Source organism: Pseudocercospora fijiensis (assembly GCF_000340215.1).
Source record: "Pseudocercospora fijiensis CIRAD86 unplaced genomic scaffold MYCFIscaffold_1, whole genome shotgun sequence".
NCBI lineage: Eukaryota > Fungi > Ascomycota > Dothideomycetes > Mycosphaerellales > Mycosphaerellaceae > Pseudocercospora > Pseudocercospora fijiensis.
Window position 1 is genome coordinate 5,895,441 of NW_006921532.1, and position 21,408 is coordinate 5,916,848.

Consider the following 21,408-nt stretch of genomic DNA (forward strand, 5'->3'; position numbering starts at 1 on the left):
AAAGAGTCTTCTACAATCCAATTCACCAATTCAATCGCGATCTGAGTGTTCTCGCAATCAAAGCTTTTGGTGAGGACTGGCTACAGCGGCGGAAGGCACAATTGGAGAAGACGCGACAAAAGAGTCAGAATAAGAAGGCCAGGAAAGAACAGAAAGATGGCAACTCGAAAAAGCGCAATGCGGGAGACGCTGAGACGCCACCGACCAACGACGATGATGCTGTGAAGAGACGAAAGTTGGAAGATGGCACAGCGGTGTCCGCGACAGATGATGCACAGCCAGCTCAAGTCAAAGTTCCAAGTGCTGTAGAGTGCACTGATGCTGAACAAGACGGCGCCAATCTTCCTCAAGCGTCCGCGTCTGATATTGATGATGACTCTGGGTCACGCGAGAATGCTGGCAATGGACAGCCTAATGGCCATGCCGCCACGAATGGTCACACCTCAAAGCCGACAGGACCACGGTTTCGGATTTTGGATGCTCTGTCTGCGACTGGTCTGCGTGCACTGCGATACGCCAAGGAGATTCCATTTGTGACTGCCGTCGTGGCTAACGACATGAATTCGAATGCCATCACCAGCATGAAGATGAATGTTCAGCACAACGACCTCACAGAACAGATCACTCCGAACTTGGGAGACGCCATCGGTCACATGTATACTGTCGCTTACCCTCCTACACACTCTCATGGTCCGAAGCATGTCAGTCAAAAGTACGATGTGATTGATCTAGACCCATATGGCACAGCGGCGCCTTTCATTGATGCAGCCTTGCAAGCTATCAATGATGGCGGCTTGCTGTGTGTAACATGCACCGACTCTGGTGTCTTCGCCAGTCTTGGCTACTGCGAGAAGACATTCGCGCTTTACGGAGGCATGCCTATCAAAGGCTCACACATGCACGAAGGTGGTCTGCGACTCATCATCAACTCAGTGGCAAGCGCTGCCGCCAGACACGGCATGGCCATCGAGCCACTTCTTTCCCTGAGCATCGACTTCTATGCTCGTGTCTTTATTCGTGTTCGAAAGAGCCCGGCAGACGTCAAGTTTCTCGCTGGTAAGACCATGCTTGTGTACGCCTGCGACAGTGGGTGTGGTGCTTGGTCCACGAATATGATTGGTCGAAATACCGAGCAGGCGGCGAAGAATGGCACAGTATGGTACAAGCATACTATTGCGCAAGGTCCAGGTGTCGATCGACTTTGCGAGCATTGTGGCAGCAAGTCACACATCGCCGGACCGATGTGGGGCGGACCTATCCACAACGCAGCGTTCATACAAAAGGTATTGGAGGACCTCGAAAGTGCAGATCCAAAGGTCTACGAGACCAAGGCACGAGTTGAGGGCATGCTTACCACTGCCTTGGACGAGCTTTCTGTCAACAGGGAGGTCACCACGTACATCCCTGCTCATAAGCGCAAAGACGGCGACGAAATGATTCCAAAAGTGCCGCCGGAAGCAATCGATTTGCATCCATTCTTCTTCAACCCTTCTGCCCTGTCGAAGGTCATTCACTGCGTTGCGCCTGGGATTGTAGCAGTACGTGGTGCGCTTCGAGGCCTGGGTTACATCGCCACCCGAAGTCATTGTCAGGCTGGCAGTATCAAGACCGACGCCCCATGGAGTGATATCTGGCGAGTTATGCGGGAGTGGGTTCGACAGAAGCAGCCTATCAAGGAAGGTGCCCTCAAAGAGACGCAAGCTGGCTGGAAGATTTTGAATTCTGCTCAGGCAAAGGACGAGATTACCACCAAGGATGAGCCACGCAGCGATGATGCTTCACCCGATATTGTCACTGTAGGCCAGCGGCAGAATGATGGCGCTGACCCGTCACAAAAGAAAATCATCTTCAATGAGTTGCTGGGCAAAGACGCATCGACCAAGAAGCTCGTGCGATACCAGCAGAACCCTAGAGAGAACTGGGGCCCAATGACCAAGGCTAAAGGAAGTGGATGAACGCCGGTCGTATACACGGCTTCGCTATTCATGCGACATCGCTTGCGGAGGAACTCAGTATCCCAAATGATCCTGGTTCGCTAGAGGACCTGCGACCTGCACTCGTCTTCCTGCAGTTTAATTGCAGCGAGTCTCCTCGCGTTTTTACATTGAAAGATTTCAAAGACTCAGTGATCCCCGGAGCGTGCCGCGCCCATAGATCAAGCCACCTCAGCGTGCATGTACGATCTCAAAAGTTCTATTTCACCCGGATTAACCCACCAGCCACCGAAACACTAGCGGTCGCTTCAACCGCCTTCAGGCTTGAAGCACGCTGCGTGGCAGTCATGGGGCTTCAAGCCAGGTATGGTTCTGGAGTCTCACCGTCTGCTCGGAAAGTGTGCACGCGTGCATCACAGAGAGTAAAGGTGCGATGGCCGCTCCGACATTGTCAGTGTGTCCGATTTGCTAAGGAGGGCTATTGCGACATCCATGCCGTCTTGATAGTGACATCCAAGCACATGAATCAACCGTGCAGAGAGGGATGATTCGAACAATTGTGGTGTAGACGCGTTGAACCGGCTTGGACTGTCGGTGGATTGGCTAGCACTGAGGGTATCACGGTGGATTTTCAGGCGGTTCGAGTTGCACGAAGGGTTTGAAGAGCATGACACTGCATACTATGTGTTACGAAGGCGTCGTTCATCTAAAAACGAGTGTTCTCACAGGATCTTCTCCAGACCGAGGCCTGTACGTAAAGACGTCCAGCTCCGGACTTCACCAACACAAATAGCCTCCGCTCGATTAGAAGGCCTCAAGAGTCCTTTCCCACCTCGCTCTCCGGAGTGTCAAATGGCATAGCGCATTGGACAAGTCTGAAGATCAGACAGCCGGATACGACGATAGCCGCGACAATCATAGAGATCACAATGAGCCCCGTTTCCCCAATGCCCATCTCATTCTCCCACCCGTAATGAAATCTAAGTAGCAGGGCAAGATGTTAGCTGGATCACAGATCATACCTGTACCGAGAGTACTTACTGCCACACAGCCATCATGGCGTAGACCAACATCTCGGCGACATCCTTTCGGAACGGCGCACGCTGGGTGAAGTTGAATGTAGTCCACATCGCTGCGATCAAGGCGCAGGCGTAGGCGAAGATGTCGCAGTAATGGAGGATTTTGGGGTCGGAGATGACTTTCTTCAATATGGTGGACGAAAACATGTGGTTGGTGATCTTTTTGACCGCTGCTTCGACTTGCTCCCACATGGTTCTTTTCGTTCAATTGCAACCAAGTTGGTGGTTCTACACTGTTTGGTGAGGGAACAGGAGGCTTTTCATGTCGGAGAGTTATGGCGAGCAGACATTCTCGACCATTCCGTTCATTCAACTAGCAAGCTTCTCACCAAAGAGATGCGGTCCGGCTGGAATGCGAGAGCTTGCTGGTTACCTCTTGGAGTTGAAAGAATGTCTGGTTATTCGAAGCTGCGACGTAAGTGAAGCTTTGTCTCTGATTGACAGAAGTCGCTCGAGAAGCTGAACCGGTTCAGAGACGGATGGTAGATATTCAGTTAGACAGATACATGTTTCGTTTACAAGCCTGGTGCAGCCAGGTGCTCTGAGTTGTCTCGAGTAGTCTCGTTTGCGAAAGGCTCTATGGAGCGAGACGGCTCCATGCGAGACGGCTTTTTGTAGGGCTACAAGATCGTTTTAAAGCGTCGTAGGACCTCAGAGGCTGGTTGGCACGTAGTCACCAGGTAATGTACAGTCGTGTTCGATGGCAGAGCTTCTCTCGAACGAATGTAGCATGAGTATCTTATTTCCTGGCGCTGCTTTGGCTCTCAACGAGAGACTGTTGATCTCTCAAGGCGCATTTACATATATGAGGGTCGATATGGAGGAGGAGAGGTGAAGTCGCAAAGCCGGCTGAAGTCTCACCCATCGGCCCATGCACCCCGTCCACATCCGAAGCAACTCCCGACGTCGAGCTCCTCTCCCCGACATCGTCCAGAGCATTGACCAAACGTAAGATCCATACCGCGATACATGTTCGCCTCGCCTTCATGAACCGTAGGTCTCCGTTCTCTCTCCTTCTACTGCTGTCCATACTCACCATCCTTTGCGGTCTCGCATACATCGCGCTCCTAATTTCCAAACTCCTCATAACCGGACGAGCGAGCCTGAGCATAGCTCTAGACGATCTGCCAGAACCAAAAGCAGCATCCGCATAGACGATCCAGAATGGCCGGCTACCTCCAGAAAGGCACGAAGAATATCCTCAAGAAACACGCCGACGACATAGTCTTCCTCTCCGCCCTACGGACACCCGTAACAAAAGCGAAGAAAGGCGGATTCAAAGATGCCTACGACCACGAACTTCTCGCCCACGTTCTCCGTGCAACCTTAGCCGCCACACCAAACCTCGACCCAAGCAAAATCGACGACATCCAAATCGGCACAGTCCTCTCAGAGCTCGGCGGCAGCAAAGCAGGCCGCATGGCAGCTCTTCACGTTGGCGTACACGATCGAACATCTTTCCAAACCGTCAACCGAGCCTGTTCCTCCGGTTTAGCAGCCATAACAGGCGTAGCCAACGCAATCGCCACAGGAGAAATCGACATAGGAATCGGAGGCGGAATGGAAAGCATGACACGAAACTACGGCTCCCGAGCAATCCCCACACAACTATGGGAAGACTTAAAGCAAAGTCCAGTAAAAGATGCTCGAGAATGTATCATGTCCATGGGCCTCACAGCAGAAAACGTAAGCGAACGCTACGGCGTAGGTCGTAAAGAGATGGATGAATTCGCGGTGTCTTCGCATCAAAAAGCTGCCAAAGCTCAAGCTTCAGGACTTTTCGATAAAGAGATTGTGCCTGTGGAAACGAGATGGATTCCTGATCCTGAACACCCGGAACAAGTTGAGAGGATTACAGTCACGAAAGATGATGGGATTCGAGCGAATTCAAGCGTTGAGAAGTTATCGACTATGAAAGCTGCGTTTAAAGAGGGTGGTGCTACGACGGCGGGGAATGCCAGTCAGGTTTCTGATGGTGCTGCTGCGGCGCTTATGATGAGGAGATCTATGGCGGCCGAACTAGGACTCACATCTCATATTATTGGAAAGTGGGCGGGTACGCAAGTCGTGGGTTGTAAGCCCGATGAGATGGGAATTGGTCCCGCAATCGCGATTCCGAAGCTTTTGGCGCATGCGAACGTGAGGAGAGAGGATATTGGAATTTGGGAAATTAATGAGGCTTTTGCGAGTCAGGCTGTGTATTGTGTGAGGGAATTGGGAATTGATCCGGAATTGGTGAATCCCAAGGGTGGTGCTATTGCGCTGGGACACCCGCTTGGTGCGACGGGCGCGAGACAGTTGGCTACGCTTTTGCCGGAGCTTGAGAGGCAAGGGAAAGAGATCGGTGTGGTTAGCATGTGTATTGGTACTGGGATGGGGATGGCGAGTTTGATTGTGAGAGAATAGACGTTAATAAAAGTCCATCGTATCAGAACGACGATTTTCGTAGTTGTGTCAGAGCTCATCTTATCCTATCAGACTATGCCTTCCCCTTGCTCTTCTTCTTTTTCTTCTTCTTGCTGCTTAGTAGCTCGTCCAAATAACTCGTCGCCTTTCTCCTGCTAGGCTTGAACTCTTCTCCGCTGTCTTTCTCCTTCTGAGCCTGATCTCCATTCGCCAGTGCTTTGACAGTCGCCAGATCCTCCCTTGGATCTTCAGGTTGTGCATCGATATGGACATGAGCGGGAGAATGTGCACCACCGACCGTGTATGCTGGCAGATTTCGATCTCTTGTCTTCCTCTTTGACGTAAATGCGGACGCGCGACCCAGCTCCTCTTCGTCGTCGCTGCTGTCTTCTCGCGGCCTGGATGAAGAGACTACGGGCTTCGGAGCGGCATGGTTTGATGCGATATTGCTCTTGGACACCGCTTGAGATTTTCGTTTTGCTTCTGCGGCTTTCTTGCCAATGAGCGTTTCTAATAGACGATCGTTGGACATGTTGCGCTTCTTGAGCAAGAGGTGTATTTGCGAGTCCGTCTCATCTTTCTTGGGCATTCCCAGGCCTGCAGTATCGTCTAGCGTATCGAAGTCTTCGTGGTCATTTTCCACATTCTGTGAAATGTGCCCGTTGGTCTGGACAGAGCATAGTGGAGCTTGTTGCTGCTTCAAAGCGAGCTTGTTGAACCATATATCGGCCTCATGAGCCTGTGTGACAGCCATACCGGAGGTTTGTGCGGTGGTGTAGTTCTTGAGTACGCTTCGGAAAAGGCCGGGAAAGGAGATCGCACTTGAAGCTTTCAAGCTTGCTTGCTTCTTCCGTCTCGGCATCGGAGAGCTTGAGTTCAGGTTTACCGTGGGACTTCGCAGAAACACCTCTCTTCCACACCCTTTTGCGAGCGCGGACAAGATGTTCAAGCTCGCGAGAAGCAGCAGGCAAATTGCCTCCAACCTGCAGAGCTTCCGCGTAGGCCACACTTCACTTGGTGACACCCATTAGCTGCGCATGTGCTAAAAGTTTATCTACGCTATATTCTAGGCCGCGCATCAGCAGGTCCGCAACTTGTCCATCCACGAATACCGCTCCGCCCAGCTGCTCGATTCCTACGGCATCGGCGTGCCCAAAGGCAATGTCGCTCACTCGGCAAAGGAGGCTGAAGAGGTGGCCAAGACCATCGGAGGAGAAGACATGGTCATCAAGGCTCAAGTCCTGGCCGGAGGTCGAGGAAAGGGTCACTTCACCAATGGCTTCAAGGGAGGCGTGAGGATAGTCTACTCGCCAAGAGAAGCCAGCATTCTCGCAGATCAGATGATCGGCCAGAAGCTCATCACAAAGCAGACTGGCGAGAAGGGCAGAATCTGCAACTCCGTATACATTGTCGAGCGCAAGTTCGCAAGGAGAGAATTCTACCTGGCCATTCTCATGGATCGCGGAAGCCAGGCGCCTGTCATTGTCGCTTCCAGCCAGGGTGGTATGGACATTGAGACTGTCGCAAAGGAAACCCCAGAGGCCATCATCACCACCAAGATTGACATTCACAAGGGAGTGACCGACGAGATGGCCAATGATGTCGCAACCAAGCTCGGATTTTCCGAGCAATGCATCCCTTCCGCTGCAGACACGATCAAGAAGCTCTACAAGATCTTCATGGAGAAGGATGCCACACAGATCGAGATCAACCCACTTTCAGAGACCTCCGATCACCAAGTCCTCTGCATGGACGCCAAGCTCAACTTTGACGACAATGCTGAGTTCCGACAGAAAGAGATCTTCAGCTGGAGAGATGTCTCGCAAGAAGACCCAGACGAGGTCAAGGCTGGCGAGGCTGGTCTCAACTTTATCAATGAGAACTCCAGGCGGTCCCGTGGATGTCCGTCCGTCGAAGTGGAGCAACACAATGGACATCATCAAGCTGAACGGAGGCAGCCCAGCCAACTTCCTTGACGTCGGTGGTGGTGCCACTCCAGAAGCCATTAAGCAGGCTTTTGACCTCATCACCTCTGACCCCAAGGTCACCGCCATTTTCGTTAACATCTTCGGTGGTATCGTTCGCTGTGACGCTATCGCCAAGGGTCTCATCTCCGTCGTCGAGAGCATGAACCTCCGAACACCAGTCATTGCAAGATTACAGGGTACCAACATGGAACAAGCACAGAAGTTGATCAATGAGAGCGGTCTCAAGATCTTCTCGATTGATGACCTACAGACAGCGGCTGAGAAGAGTGTGCAGTTTTCCAAAGTCGTGAAGATTGGTAAGGCCTACAGCATTGCCATGAAATTTTCGTTTGAGATGACATGTGCTAACAAAAGTTTTCTTTCACAGCTCGTGATATCGACGTTGGTGTCGAGTTCACTTTGGGTATATAGAGGACGATCATGCGCTGGGCCAGGCGCTGTGTATTGCATGTATTTCATTGCCTCCTGTGATTCCCTACGTGCGAGCTGGCGTACCGTACGTATTTACCGTATCCGCAGCGATTGCACACTTCAGTCCGGCAAGCTGGCCTTTCAGCCTCACCAGGTAGCAATCCCGAACTCACCTCCCTTGAATCACCTGAGCTGGGGAAGATCGTGGAGAGCACCAGGATTATGCTGGGACATTGGGGATGTTACTGATGAGCCGCACAAAGGCGCGGTGTCCCTGACGGCAGTGGAGAAGCACAACTGCCGATGCCATGTGGAGGAAAGCTTATTGATGAATGCCTCCTCCTAGGCTAGCTCTTCGTTCCATGGTGACCGGACAGTCGAACATCGCGATTCTTAAGAAGCATCCGCACAGCTTCGTATGAGCTAACATACAGACTTGTGTAGAATCAACTGCCGTGGCTACTCCCCGATCTGCGACAGTAAGCTCTCTCGTCAAGACAACCGCGCATCCGACCAGGACCAGGTCTCCCAACCGACGAATCGGTGCTCGGTCAGCAAGCAGTCCGAAGTCGACTATCCTTATATATAGCTGTTACTTCTCTACACTTGCATCAGGCCGGAACCTATCAGCAACATCTATTTGTCAGATTTCCAGATTGATCTCTGCAACACAAACATGGCGACCACCATCACCCTTTTCCACGAGAAAATGAAGGACAAATGGGGGAAGATCAACGATGTAGACTCAAACGAGGTTTCTCAAAACGGTGCAGTGGATGCCGAGAAAACTGCCAACGGCACGCCCCAAACAAGCAATGGCGACGTTAAACACGAACTGAAGAGCAAATGGCCAGTGGCCCTTGATCTTTTCGGATCCAACCTCCCCTGCCGCCTTGAAGGTGAAGTCGCTGATCTTGTCGTACTTGGCACCATACCGAAGGAGATCGATGGCACTTTCTATCGAGTCATGGTCGACCCGTTCGTTCCACCAGTAGAGGGCAACGTGCCAATCGACGGCGACGGCAACATATCAGCCTTCCGCTTCCATAACGGCAGAGTCGACATGAAGACAAGATATGTCGAGACAGAACGCTACAAACTCGAACGTCGAGCCGGAAAGGCTCTCTTCGGGCTCTACCGCAACCCATTTACCCACCACCCCTGCGTCCGAGCCGCAGTCGACAGCACAGCAAATACAAACCTCATGCTCTGGGCCGGAAAACTTTTGGCCATGAAGGAAAGTGCCCTGCCTTACGCCGTGGACCCGGAAACTTTAGAAACTCTATCCTACGACCCTTTCGGCGCTCCCGGAATGGCCATGACTGCACACCCAAAATACGATCCTTTCACTGACTCCCTCGTCTGTCATGGCTACGAAGCCAAAGGCCTTGCTACGGACGATATCGTCTCCTACACCATCGACCGTAAAGGCAACATCAAGAATGAATTCTGGTGCAAATCGCCTTTCGAAGCAAATCGTCCAGGTCTTATCCACGACTGCGTAATCACAAAATCCTGGCTCTTGCTCTTCGTTTGGCCATTCGATGCTTCCATTGAGCGCATGAAGAAGGGGGGTCATCATTGGGCCTACAACTATGAGCGCGGAAACACGATCATTGTCATTCCTCGAGATGCTGAGAACCCTCCCTGCGGATGGGCAAAGGGTGAAACTCGACATTACACTTGGGATAACTGCATGGCGACCCATACATCTGCTGGTTGGGAAGATGAATCCGATCCCAGCAAGATTACCGCGGAGAGTATTAGGATCGGCGATAATGCTTTCCCATTCTTCCCGGCTGAGAGTGGCAGGGAACCCTCCAAAGATACGAAGGTGGATTTTGTACGCTGGGAGATCGATGTGACGAAACCTGATGGAACCCGACTTCCCGATCCGAGGGTCATTCTCGACTGTCCCATGGAATTCCCTAGAATTGATGAACGATTGATGGGACGACAGTACAACGTCGTGTGGGGATGTGTCTTTATCAAGGAGAATTCGACTGGCGGTCTGAACAAGTTTTCTGGGTTGAACGGCATTGCGCAAATCGACCATAGGACTGGAAAGACGAGATGGTACTATGCAGGTGATGACAGTTTGGTTCAAGAACCGGTTTTCGTTCCGAGGAATGAGAAGGCGGCGGAAGGGGATGGGTGGGTCATTGCGTTGGTGGAGAGGACTAAGATCGGGAGGTGTGATGTTGTGATTCTTGATACGAAGGATTTTGAGAGGGAGGTTGCCATTGTGCAGTTGCCGTTCCATATGAAGGCTCAGGTGAGTTCGTGTGACCCTTTGAGAGAGAACATGTCTTTGCTGACTTGCTTTTTCTGCTGCAGATTCATGGCAATTGGGTCAGCGCTGAGGATCTTGGTGGTTACAAGCCGCTTGTCAGGGAGATTCCTGAGTTTGAGATTTCGAAGCGTGGGGCTTTGGAGCCTTATGTGTGAGGTGAGGAACAGTCGATTGTGCTGATATCTGGGGAATAGCATGTCCGCTGGGATCTCTTGTCATCATTAGTCTCGCAAATCAATTCTCATCGCTTTCGATCGTCGTACACATCGCCTGCTTCTAATTCGGCAGCTTCTCTCCTGTCACCTGGCACTTCGTTTCGCATTGGGCTTTGAACCATCAAGTATCATGGGGCAAGAATTGTGGATATTGAGTTAGTATGATGACAAGTCAGCGTCGTGCCCGGTAGTTCGATCCGCGGGCCAGAACCTCCGCTCCAAAGCCTTCGATGGCAACACCGGCACTGTCTCGGTGTGCGTCTCTGGCTTAGGAGTAGGAATCACGGCCGAGACGGCAAGTGGTGTCGCTAAGTACAACGCCTTCGTTGGGTGCGCGGGTTGATGCAGGACATCTTTCGGCCAGAGCAGTATTTGAGAAGTGAGATCGTGTCCAGTATACATATGAAGTTAGCATGTGTAGATCTCTGCGTGGAATTCAGTTTGCGGCGTTTTGCGGCTCTCTCGGAACGCGGCGTGCTGACTTTGACGCCACCAAACGTGAAGTCATTGGGCCCTGATATTGTATAATGCCTCAAGTGTGTGCTATCATATGGAGAAAGGCAGCCACTGCAGCCTTCACTTCACTTCACTTCACGTTTCGCTTCTCTGCTCCAACAACGCTTTATTGCCCTGCCCTGCCCTGCCCTGCCCTGCCCTAGGACTTGCACATGAACTGTACGGCAAGCAGCTCCTTAGCTTCTCCAAGGTGAGTGCCATTGGTGGGATGGGCAGCCAAGCTCTTTGAAAGCTTGGTTGGTCATGCTTGTGATATGTGTCTTGCTGACGTGAGTTTTAGACAGGCAAACTCACAGGTCTTTGAATGAAACATAGCTTGGTAGATTCGAAACGACCCGAACACAACCGAAGCGAGCTCCTCGGGGCCACTTAAGGTCTTTGGCAGCAGTAGTTGCTCGACTGTTCCTCTGGTTTTGCAGAATCGCCTCAATCGAGAAGACGCTTTGAATCGCTCGTACCTACAACTGCAACGCCATTCGAATCGTTCGAAGCAAAAATGCCACGACCGTCATTGGAACGTACTTTGAAGTACATACCTGTTGTACCTCGAGCGCACTCAAAGCTTGGAAGAGAGGCAAGAAGAGGTTCACATGATCTCCGCAAGCTTGTAGGACATGCCAACTTTTTGGACACTCTGATGGACCAGCTTGATCTTGATTCTGTCGAAGAGCAGCCTCAAGCTGAATACCAGGCTGAAGATGTTGCTGAAGCCGCAAAAGAATCCACTGTGCGGTGGACCAATGTCGACTTTGGCAATGAGAGCGAATGGGAGACGGAGCACTCCAGCTCCTCCGAAGTCTCCGACGATGAGGAATTAGTGACTCCAGAATATGACAACGAGAGTGACGAAGAGCATGCCCTGGGTCAGACTGCATCCCATACTCGAGGAGCTACTGGCGCAACTGTTGTGCACACAGTACCAATCACCACTTCAAGCACCGAACACTCCACTTCCGTATCGATAGCTACACGAGAGCTGGATGAAGACGACATGCTGCAGGAGGCTCGAGAAGCGGAGAAAGGAGGTCTCCTCTCAAAAATTGAGCTCAGCGAGGATGTTGAGGACTACCTCGTGGACAAGAATATTCAGTCGGAGCGTGCCCAGGTAACTGCAGCGCTATCGTCGTTCGATGTTGGCACTACGGCCCAGGCTGTCAGCGGCGGCGTCTGAGAGGCCGGCAATACAGCTCACTCCTTGTGGAATATCTTTTGCATACGCCATTCACGCCCATGGGACACGGGGTTTCAGAACCGTAACTGGTCCACTGTTGTCGACACAATAAATGCCAGGCCGAGGCAGCAGGGCCATACATGCAAACTTGCGCTCAGTATTCAAGATCTCACTTCGAGCTTCCTTGGCCTCTTCGATCCTGGCCTAGAAGTAGATCGGGATCGATCTGCCTGGCTTGACCTGACCTCAAGCTTCCTGGGCTGTTTGCGAGGTATTGGCTGGGTCTGAGGAACAGCAGAGGAGCTAGGTGGCGCGCGTTTGTTTGTGCTCCGCGTCTGCACATTTAGCCGCTGTCCTGCCTGCTTCGAAGGTGGCGTCGATGCCTGACCTTGAGACCTGGTCAGAGCATCTACAGTCCGGCTATCAACCCTCTCTCGATCTTCTGCGAGTCCGGCGCTATCCTTTAACTGCCATGCGCCATCTCTTACTTTGCCAGTGGCATTGGCTCTGCTACCAGGCATATATGTAGCTGCAGATCTACTCCACGTCGTTCCTCGCTCTTTGGCTCCTGACCAAGCATCATTCGCCATACCTCTCAGATCTTCCGTGCTCGGCATGTCTTCTTCGTGTATTTGTCCAATCATCTTCTCTAGAGTCTGCTTCTGCTCTTCTGTGGCCTTCTTGCCTGGTATGGAGCCCGTGACATCCTTGACTTTGCCTCCGATTACTTCGCCTATGTTCCAGAACGGCCCATGAATCCAGCCTACCAGCGCTCCTATCCCAGCGCCGAGACCACCCGTGATCGTCGAGGTGACACCGCCCACAAGCGTTCCTGTCAAGACTCCGAGCGTCAAGCCTGGCGCCGAACCCAGACCTGCGCCAACTGCCATGCCTTGGAATGCACCTCTTCGCATGTACTTCGCCGTCTTCCCAAACGATTCTGCTTCGACCTGCTTGTCGATCGCTCGCTCCATGAGCTCTTGACGTTCCTCGGGGTCTGCAGCGCCATGAGCAGCCTGCTTCAGCTCGTTGGCCTTCTGTTGCGCTTCAATGGCCTTCTGGGCAGCTTTGGATGACTCTTGTCGTATCTCTGCCTCTGAGGGCCCGTTTTGAGCTTTTCCAGGCGACTGTAGATGTGATGCTGATGCGGTCATTGTCGTCTCAGGAGGTGTAACGTGCCATCTTCATATGTATAGGATCATAACAGTACGTCATCTGGCTTGAGTGGAATAGAGTTCGGACACAACCTGGCCATAGCAGTTGGTGGTTCGTCTTTCGAGTTGCCCAAATCGAGATCTGTCTTTTCTTTCCGTTCATCAAGTCGATCTGTTATGGCACTGTTCATATTGGTGGCGGCGGCGGCGGCGGTGGTGGCGGTGAGGCAGGAATAGTAAGGTTCAGTCATGAGATTGGGTTTGGCTTGTGACAAGGGTGTCCGATTCTAGGCGGAGTGCCTCCCTCCATCTATCTCCATTCACACAAGTCGGACACAGGCGATCGATACTTATACAGCAATCTCATACACATGGAACGTGAAAGATCGAGTCTGGTACGGGAAGGACGATGTTAGCCCGAGCTGGTCTCAATCGACCATGTCTGAGTCGAGGTCACCGACAAGGTCGGAAATGTGGAACGCATGCAAAAGGTCATAGTCGTATATGGATCGTTTCACCCTGCAGGTCTGGCCATCGGCCTCCCTGCTCTTCGTGTGAGCTACGCCTCCTGTTGTCCATCTAGTAACAGGCCACCGCTGGCAGACAGGACAAGAGCAGATGTTATTCTGCTTCGACTGGATAGTCTTGGCTGATGCCGTGGAACATGATATAAGAAGACCACTGGCTTCCACGCCCTTGAAGATGCAACCACAGCTTCCTTCTGTGGACCTACTCTACTCTCGCCCCATGGGGTACATGCAAGTCCTAACGCATGTTGCCATGTGGGATCGACCTCAGACTTCCGATTGACGATCTCTCTACGGTCGACTAACAAGGAAAGAATTGGGTACACTGGCAACTGGCTGTGTGCTCTATGCGAGCGGCCTGCTTCTATGCTCATCACAGCTGCTGCCGAAGTCCTACGCCTCGTTGAAGCTAGGAATAGAGAGTGGTAGAGTGACTGCACTCATATGATCATCCAAGGGTAGCCACTTTCGGGTGGGAATAAAGTGGCTGTTCACGCGGAGATAGCAATTGGAGGCGTATTCATAAGCGCCTGGCGAGTCTCGGTGTCAGCTTCACTACAAGCTTGATAATCTTGCATACGCTTGCAGGCTCCGAGGGCGAATTACTATCCATCCAGTCTAGGAACCGAGGGCATCAAAAGCCAGCCAAGAATTCCAAGATCTCCTACTCCGCACTCAAGACACGCGCCCAGCACGTGGACACCACATTGGCACACCACATACCTTGAGCCTTCAATACGAGCGGTCCCAGACTCTATACAGTTGATCTTGCAGCAAGTGGGTCAAAGATTAGCCAGATTCCAAAAGCTGAGCAAATCGACCTTGAACTGGTGCCCAGTATGCAAGACCGCTAACAGTCCCACCCTTGGATGTGACCACAATGTGGGACTAGCTACTACAGACTGTCTCGGGACAGGTATGGCGAATTGAGGAGCACATGGTTGTATTACCCGTGGCAATTATGCAGCACCTTTAAAGACGAGCGGGAGGTCTGTACAACCGTCTCCTCTTACGTCCTCTTCCTGCCTTTCCTGTGTCTGTACTGATCACCTTGCCATTGGCCTCAGTCAATATGGTACAAAGCCCACATCGCAGCGATCAGGAATCGCTAGATGTGAAAGAGAAAGCTGTCGAAGCTGTTGATCATATCGAAGTTGGGCCGGATGCAAAATACAAACCTGGACTGACAGAAGATGAACGTAACTGGCTCAACAACATCGATCCCAAGGAGGCCAGTCGCATATATCACAAAGTGGACTTGAGACTAGTCCCAATGCTGGCTCTTCTGTATCTGATCGCCCATCTCGACAGGGTATGAAACGATGGGACGTCTATGAGACCCTCCCTGTGCTGATTCAAGTCGCAGGCAAACATCGGAAATGCGAAGATCGAAGGTCTCGAAGACAGTCTGGGCATGACTGGGAATGACTATAACATTGCGTTAATGGTCTTCTTCGTCCCTTACGTCCTCTGCGAAGTCCCTTCACAGCTTCTGCTTTCGAAGTTTCAGAAGCCGAGCTTCTACATCGGCATTCTTGTAATATGCTGGGGCACCGTCATGACGCTGTCGGGTGTCACTTCTTCCTTCGCTGGTCTACTAATCACAAGGTTCCTGATCGGCGTCTTCGAAGCTGGCTTCTTTCCTGGCGCTATATGGCTGGTCTCACAATGGTATCCGCCTCAGAGAACGCAGACACGTATGGCCATGTTTTATCTTTCGAGTGCTGCGTCGGGAGCCTTCTCAGGTCTTCTTGCCGCGGGAATCGCGCAGATGGATGGTCTTGGGAACTATGAAGGATGGAGATGGATGTACGTATCGAGATGATCAAAGACCCCAATGACTGTGCTGATATCTGGCAGCTTCATTCTCGAGGGCATCGTATCAGTGGTGCTTGGTGCTTTTTGCTTCTTCGCACTGCCCGACTCTCCCACGACAGCGAAATGGCTGACTCCACAAGAGAGCAGATTCCTCGAACTCAGCCATATTGCGTACCGAGGCGTGAAGATGACGGACAAAGTGCGCAACATGGATGGCACTAAGAAGAAGGGGAAGATCAACTGGCGCGTCATGAAACAGGTCGTGACAGATTGGCAGCTATACCTGCAAGCCATTGTCTTCTGGTCGAATAGTGTTCCCAACTACGGCTTGAAGTTCACGATGCCCTCTATCATACGAAGCATGGGCTTTGAGAGTACACAAGCTCAGTTGCTTACTGCGCCGCCGTATTTGTGCGGCGCAATTGCTGCTGTGACATCGGCACTGGTTGCGGACAAACTGGCCTGGAGAAGTAAATTACCACTGCCCCCGATCTTCAAGTGAACATAGCTGACAATGCGTAGTGCCATTTATCGTTGGACACCAGTTGCTAGTCGTCGTTTCCTTCTCTGTCCTCTACTCCTTCGCGGCCGAAATCCAGAACAATATCGCTCTCTGCTACGTGATGGTGTGCCTGGTCTGCATCGGTCTGTACCCTATCATTCCTGGCAATAACAGCTGGACGATCAACAACCTGGCAGGCGCCGAAAAAAGAGCGGCGGGAATTGGCTTCATGATCATGATCGGAAACTGTGGAGGCTTCCCAGGATCTTTCATCTTTCTGGAACAAGAGTCACCTCGCTATCCAACGGGCTTCGGCAGCTCGCTTGGTTTCGCCAGCGCTGGCATTCTTGCTGCGCTCCTGCTCGAATTCTTGTACTGGACCCACAATAAGCGCAATCAGCATGTAACGAAACAAGAGGCAATAGCCAGGTATGGGGAGGAAGAGCTTGAGCGGATGGGAGACAAGAGTCCGCTATTCAAGTACGCGCTGTAGGTCATGACTCTCCAGCTTTTCGATCTGGATCTGTTATCCTCGCAAGCTCTAGCATCAGCCTATAAGGATATACAACTGGCTTGAGAGATTTTTGACTCCAGACCTGGCCATTGACTGCCAATTTCCTCGCTATCTTCTGGCCCTCTTCCTCCTCGGTCAGATATCTCACCACTTCTGGTAGCTCGTCCATCGCCAGCGATATCGGAACGTAATGCACCCAAGGGATGAGTCTATCGTCATGCCACTCCTTGAACACAGTCTGTTTCAATGGCAGAGAGTTGAAAGCCAGCAGTCGATAGAACCTAGCCCAATGCCCATTACCATCCAAATCGAAGTTCAAGGGATACTTGAAAGACTCTGACCGAGGATCTGCTTCATGAACTCCAAAATAATCTCTCACAGCATCGCAAGTCTCGTCATGTTCGCATTGCACCACATCTGTGAAATATACGTGATAAGTGTCCGCGTTCAAGAGATCTTTGATCACCGGCTTCCAGCCTGACTCCTCGGATGCACGTTGAAAGTATGCATGCGATCGAGGATAGATGTCGTTGGCCAGGGACACGAATCTCTGCCGGTGAAGGAGCAACACACGTGGCTCGTCCAATGCGTTGATCAACATTTCCATATTGGGTAGATGCGATAAGATTCGCAGATCTGCCAGGACACGCAGATTTTCTTCTCCAAGATGCTCACGCCCGGCCATCATTCGTCCACTAGGGCTTATGTGGCTCGAAGAGCCACACGAGAAGCCTAAGGCGACGAGTAGCTAAAGTCTTATCTAGACGCCTATAGTAGGCCTAATCTAAAACGCGTATAGTAAATTATATCTAAAACGCTAATACTAAAAAGTAATATTAATCCGGAACGCGTTATAGATATTAGAAAGCACTATTTAGAAACGCTTATAGCGAGCACTATTAGGAACGCTTATAGCAAGATAGTCTTAAATATCTATAGTAACTACTTCCGGAATATGCCTATAGTAATTACTATCCGGAATACCTATAGCGAGTACTATTCGAAATATCTATAGTAAGTAGTTCTTTCCGAGTTAGAACGCTTATAGTAAGTACTACCTATAAGGCGTATAGTAAGTACTACCTATAAGGCGGATACTAAGTCTAATCTAAAACGCCTATAGTAATTTTAATCTAAAACACTTATAGGGATTCTTATTTAGAACGCTTATAATACTAAGTACTATTCGGAACGCGTATAGTAAGTCTAATCCGGAGCGCTAATAGTTAGTACTACTATCTATAACGCCTATACTAAGTTTTATTTAGAACGCGCTATATAGTAATTCTAATCCGAAACGCTTATACTAAGTCTTATCCGGAACGCGTATAGTAAGTACTATCCGGAACGCGTATAGTAGGTCTAATTCGGAACGGTAATAGTAAGTACTATTACGAACGCTTATAGTAAGTAGTACTTTCTAAAATACCTATAGTAAGTACTATTTAGAATACTTATAGCAAGTTATATCCGAAACGCTTATAGTAAATACTACTAAAAACGCCTATAGCGAGTAGTAATATTCGAAACGCCTATAGCGGTAACTATCTAAGATATCTATAGCGAGTAGTACTATCCGGAACGCGTAGAACAAGCCTTATTTTAAACGCTTAGTATAGTTAGTTCTATATAAACCGGAACGCGTATAGCAAGTCTAATCCGAAACGCTTATAGGTATTCGAACTGCTTATAGCGAGCGCTAAGTACCCTATATAACGCCTACTACGAGTACCTTATAAAACGCCTATAGCGAGTACTCTATAGAATACCTATAGCGAGTAGTACTATCCGGAACGCGTAGGATAAGCCTTATTTTAAACGCTTAGTATAGTTAGTCCTATATAGGCCGGAACGCGTATAGCAAGTCTAATTTAAAACGCTTATAGAAAGTCTTATCCGGAATATATATAGTAAGTCTAAGTCTAATCCGAAACTAAATACTTATATTAGGTACTACCCGGAAGGCCTAAAGCGAGTAGTACTATCCGGAACGCTTATAGCAAATACTATCTAAAACGCCTATAGCTAAATAGTATTCGAACTATTTATAGCAAGTACCCTATATAACGCCTACTACGAGTGCCCTAAAAAACGCCTATAGCGAGCCGGAATGCGCCTATAGTAATTGCTATCCGGAATACCTATAGCGAGTACTATTCGAAATATCTATAGTAAGTAGTTCTTTCCGAGTCCGAACACTTATAGCAAGTACTGCCTACAAGGCGTATAGTAAGTCTAATTCAAAACGCTTATAGCAACTTTAATCGAAAACAACTATAGGAATTCTAATTTAGAACGCTTATAATACTAAGTACTATTCGGAACGCGTTTAGTAAGTCTAATCCGGAGCGCTAACAGTTAGTACTACTATCTATAACGCCTATACTAAGTTTTATTTAGAACGCGCTATATAGTAACTCTAATACGGATCGCCTATACTAAGTCTTATCCGAAACGCGTATAGTAAGTACTATCCGAAACGCGTATAGTAAGTCTAATATAGAACGCTAATAGTAAGTACTACTAAGAACGCCTATAGCAAGTAGTACTTTCTAAGATACCTATAGTAAGTACTATTTAGAATACTTATAGCAAGTTATATCTGAAACGCCTATAGTAAATGCTACTAAAAACGCTTATAGCGAGTAGTATTATTCGAAACGCTTATAGCGGTAACTATCCGAGATATCTATAGCGAGTAGCACTATCCGGAACGCCTATAGCAAATACTATCTAAAACGCCTATAGGCTATAGTAAATAGCATTAGAACTACTTTTAGCGGACACCCTATATAACGCCTACTACGAGTACCTTATAAAACGCCTATAGCGAGCACTCTATAGAACACCTATAGCGAGTAGTACTATACGGAACGCGTAGGAGTCGGTAGGACAAGCCTTATTTTAAACGCTTAGTATAGTTAGTCCTATATAAACCGGAACGCGTATACTAAGTCTAATCTAAAACGCTTATAGAAAGTCTTATCCGGAATGTATAAATTCAGTCTAAGTCTAATCCGAAACTAAATACTTATATTAAGCACTATCCGGAAGGCCTATAGGCTAAGACTATAGCGAGCAGCACTATCCGGAACGCTTATAGTAAGTACTATCTAAAACGCCTATAGTTAAACAGCATTCGAACTATCTATAGCGAGTACCCTATATAACGCCTACTCTGAGTACCCTATAGAACGCCTATAGCGAGTACTCTATAGAACATCTATAGCGAGCAGTACTATCCGGAACGCGTAGAATAAGCTAACTGTTACTAACAACGCCTATAGTAAGGCTAACTTAGAGCACTTATAATAGTAAGTACTATTCGGAACGCGTATAGTAAGTCTAATCCAGAGCGCTAACAGTTAGCACTACTATCTAAAACGCCTATACTAAGTTCTATTTAGAACGCGCTATATAGCAATTCTAATCCGAAACGCTTATACTAAGTCTTATCCGGAACGCGTAGAGTAAGTACTATCCGGAACGTATATAGCAAGTCTAATTCGGAACGCTAATAGTAAGTACTACTAAGAACGCTTAAAGCAAGTAGTACTATCTAAAATACCTATAGCAAGTGCTATTTAGAATACCTATAGTAAGTCTAATCCAAAACGCCCGAAACGCCTATAGCAAATACTGCTAAAAACGCTTATAGCGAGTAGTAATATTCGAAACGCTTATAGCGATAATTATCCGAGATATCTTTAGCGAGTAGTACTTTCCGGAACGCTTATAGTAGATACTATCTAAAACGCCTATAGTTACTAAATAGTATTCGAACTACTTATAGCGAGTACCTTATATAACGCCTACTGCGAGTACCTTATAAAGCGCCTATAGCGAGTACTCTATAGAATATCTATAGCGAGTAGTACTATCCGGAACGCGTAGGACAAGCTAACTACTATCTATAACGCCTATAGAAAGTCTGATTTAGAACGTTTATAATAGTAACTTAGTAAGTACTATTCGGAACGCGTATAGCAAGTCTAATCCGGAGCGCTAATAGTTAGTACTACTATCTATAACGCTTATACCAAGTTCTATTTAGAACGCGCTATATAGCAATTCTAATCCGAAACGCCTATACTAAGTCTTATCCGAAACGCGTAGAGTAGATACTATCCGGAACGCGTATAGTAAGTCTAATTCGGAACGCTAATAGCAGGTACTACTAAGAACGCCTATAGCAAGCAGGACTATCTAAAATACCTATAGTAAGTGCTATTTAGAATACCTATAGCAAGTTATATCCGAAACACCTATAGAAAATACTACTAAAGACGCCTATAGCGAGTACTCTATAGAATACCTATAGCGAGTAGTACTATATAGAACGCGTAGGACAAGCCTTATTTTAAACGCTTAGTATAGTTAGTCCGATATAAACCGGAAGGCGTATACTATACGCAAGTCTAATCCGAAACGCTTATAGAAAGTCTTATCCGGAATGTATAAAGTAAGACTAAGTCTAATCCGAAACTAAATACTTATACTAAGCACTATCCGGAAGGCCTATAGCGAGTAGTACTATCCGGAACGCTTATAGCAAATACTATCTAAAACGCCTATAGTTAAATAGCATTCGAACTATTTATAGCGAATACCCTATAGGGCCTATATAACGCCTACTACGAGTACTCTATAGAATATCTATAGCGAGTAGTACTATCCGGAACGCGTAGGATAAGCTAACTATCATCTATAACGCCTATAATAGGTCTAATTTAGAACGCTTACAATACTAAGTACTATTAAGAAGGCGTATAGTAAGTCTAATCCGGAGCGCTACCTGTTAGTACTACTATCTATAACGCCTATACTAAGTTTTATTTAGAACGCGCTATATAGTAATTCTAATCCGAAAAGCTTATACT

The 21,408-nt window shown here is 48.9% G+C and overlaps 12 protein-coding genes across 12 annotated transcripts in view; 7 read left to right on the forward strand and 5 right to left on the reverse strand.

Moving 5' to 3' along the window:
* MYCFIDRAFT_149170 (uncharacterized protein) overlaps positions 1-2,719 on the forward strand; it is a gene marked incomplete at its 5' end in the record, with an annotated part of 3,220 nt that extends 501 nt beyond the window's left edge. Inside the window, 2 exons of the mRNA XM_007923339.1 lie at positions 5-293; positions 411-2,719. Of these exons, the coding sequence (XP_007921530.1) occupies positions 5-293; positions 411-1,955 (1,834 nt within the window). The 3' untranslated portion in view covers positions 1,956-2,719. The remainder of the gene's footprint in view (positions 1-4; positions 294-410) is intronic.
* On the forward strand, positions 1,367-2,719 carry MYCFIDRAFT_209835 (uncharacterized protein). The gene has a single exon (XM_007923340.1). It carries the CDS (start codon positions 1,952-1,954, stop codon positions 2,480-2,482), a length of 531 nt encoding a protein of 176 aa, XP_007921531.1. The 5' UTR covers positions 1,367-1,951; the 3' UTR covers positions 2,483-2,719.
* Positions 2,720-2,748: 29 nt separating this feature from the next.
* On the reverse strand, positions 2,749-3,205 carry MYCFIDRAFT_192676 (uncharacterized protein; the record flags this gene model as incomplete). Its single annotated transcript, XM_007923341.1, has 2 exons — positions 2,749-2,914; positions 2,976-3,205. The coding sequence occupies 2 exons, from the start codon at positions 3,203-3,205 to the stop codon at positions 2,749-2,751; spliced, it is 396 nt and encodes a 131-aa protein (XP_007921532.1).
* A 323-nt stretch (positions 3,206-3,528) lies between these two features.
* Positions 3,529-4,124, reverse strand: MYCFIDRAFT_170134 (uncharacterized protein; the record flags this gene model as incomplete). The annotated part of the gene is made up of 5 exons (XM_007923342.1): positions 3,529-3,633; positions 3,683-3,788; positions 3,815-3,869; positions 3,900-3,995; positions 4,034-4,124. The coding sequence occupies 5 exons, from the start codon at positions 4,122-4,124 to the stop codon at positions 3,529-3,531; spliced, it is 453 nt and encodes a 150-aa protein (XP_007921533.1).
* Positions 4,125-4,177: 53 nt separating this feature from the next.
* MYCFIDRAFT_46096 (uncharacterized protein) lies at positions 4,178-5,419 on the forward strand (the record flags this gene model as incomplete). Its single annotated transcript, XM_007921789.1, has 1 exon — positions 4,178-5,419. The coding sequence occupies one exon, from the start codon at positions 4,178-4,180 to the stop codon at positions 5,417-5,419; it is 1,242 nt and encodes a 413-aa protein (XP_007919980.1).
* A 21-nt stretch (positions 5,420-5,440) lies between these two features.
* MYCFIDRAFT_209836 (uncharacterized protein) lies at positions 5,441-6,178 on the reverse strand. Its single transcript, XM_007923343.1, has one exon. The coding sequence runs from the start codon at positions 6,171-6,173 to the stop codon at positions 5,493-5,495; it is 681 nt and encodes a 226-aa protein (XP_007921534.1). The 5' UTR covers positions 6,174-6,178; the 3' UTR covers positions 5,441-5,492.
* Positions 6,179-6,316: 138 nt separating this feature from the next.
* Positions 6,317-7,967, forward strand: MYCFIDRAFT_209837 (uncharacterized protein). Its single transcript, XM_007923344.1, has 4 exons — positions 6,317-6,417; positions 6,490-7,325; positions 7,378-7,703; positions 7,775-7,967. The coding sequence occupies exons 1-4, from the start codon at positions 6,361-6,363 to the stop codon at positions 7,816-7,818; spliced, it is 1,263 nt and encodes a 420-aa protein (XP_007921535.1). The 5' UTR covers positions 6,317-6,360; the 3' UTR covers positions 7,819-7,967.
* Positions 7,968-8,434: 467 nt separating this feature from the next.
* MYCFIDRAFT_54212 (uncharacterized protein) lies at positions 8,435-10,455 on the forward strand. The gene is made up of 2 exons (XM_007921893.1): positions 8,435-10,093; positions 10,156-10,455. The coding sequence occupies exons 1-2, from the start codon at positions 8,495-8,497 to the stop codon at positions 10,264-10,266; spliced, it is 1,710 nt and encodes a 569-aa protein (XP_007920084.1). The 5' UTR covers positions 8,435-8,494; the 3' UTR covers positions 10,267-10,455.
* A 693-nt stretch (positions 10,456-11,148) lies between these two features.
* On the forward strand, positions 11,149-12,441 carry MYCFIDRAFT_209838 (uncharacterized protein). The gene has a single exon (XM_007923345.1). The coding sequence runs from the start codon at positions 11,339-11,341 to the stop codon at positions 12,011-12,013; it is 675 nt and encodes a 224-aa protein (XP_007921536.1). The 5' UTR covers positions 11,149-11,338; the 3' UTR covers positions 12,014-12,441.
* Positions 11,250-13,390, reverse strand: MYCFIDRAFT_213325 (uncharacterized protein). The gene is made up of 2 exons (XM_007923346.1): positions 12,502-13,390; positions 11,250-12,401 (listed from the first exon to the last, which is right to left on the reverse strand). The coding sequence occupies exons 1-2, from the start codon at positions 13,165-13,167 to the stop codon at positions 12,357-12,359; spliced, it is 711 nt and encodes a 236-aa protein (XP_007921537.1). The 5' UTR covers positions 13,168-13,390; the 3' UTR covers positions 11,250-12,356.
* Positions 13,391-14,766: 1,376 nt separating this feature from the next.
* MYCFIDRAFT_65651 (uncharacterized protein) lies at positions 14,767-16,507 on the forward strand (the record flags this gene model as incomplete). Its single annotated transcript, XM_007922095.1, has 4 exons — positions 14,767-15,006; positions 15,061-15,503; positions 15,555-15,982; positions 16,035-16,507. The coding sequence occupies 4 exons, from the start codon at positions 14,767-14,769 to the stop codon at positions 16,505-16,507; spliced, it is 1,584 nt and encodes a 527-aa protein (XP_007920286.1).
* Positions 16,508-16,520: 13 nt separating this feature from the next.
* MYCFIDRAFT_8907 (glycosyltransferase family 90 protein) lies at positions 16,521-16,877 on the reverse strand (the record flags this gene model as incomplete). Its single annotated transcript, XM_007921449.1, has 1 exon — positions 16,521-16,877. A coding segment is annotated over one exon (357 nt), but the record flags the coding sequence as incomplete, so codon positions are not given.
* Between the last annotated feature and the right edge of the window lie 4,531 nt (positions 16,878-21,408).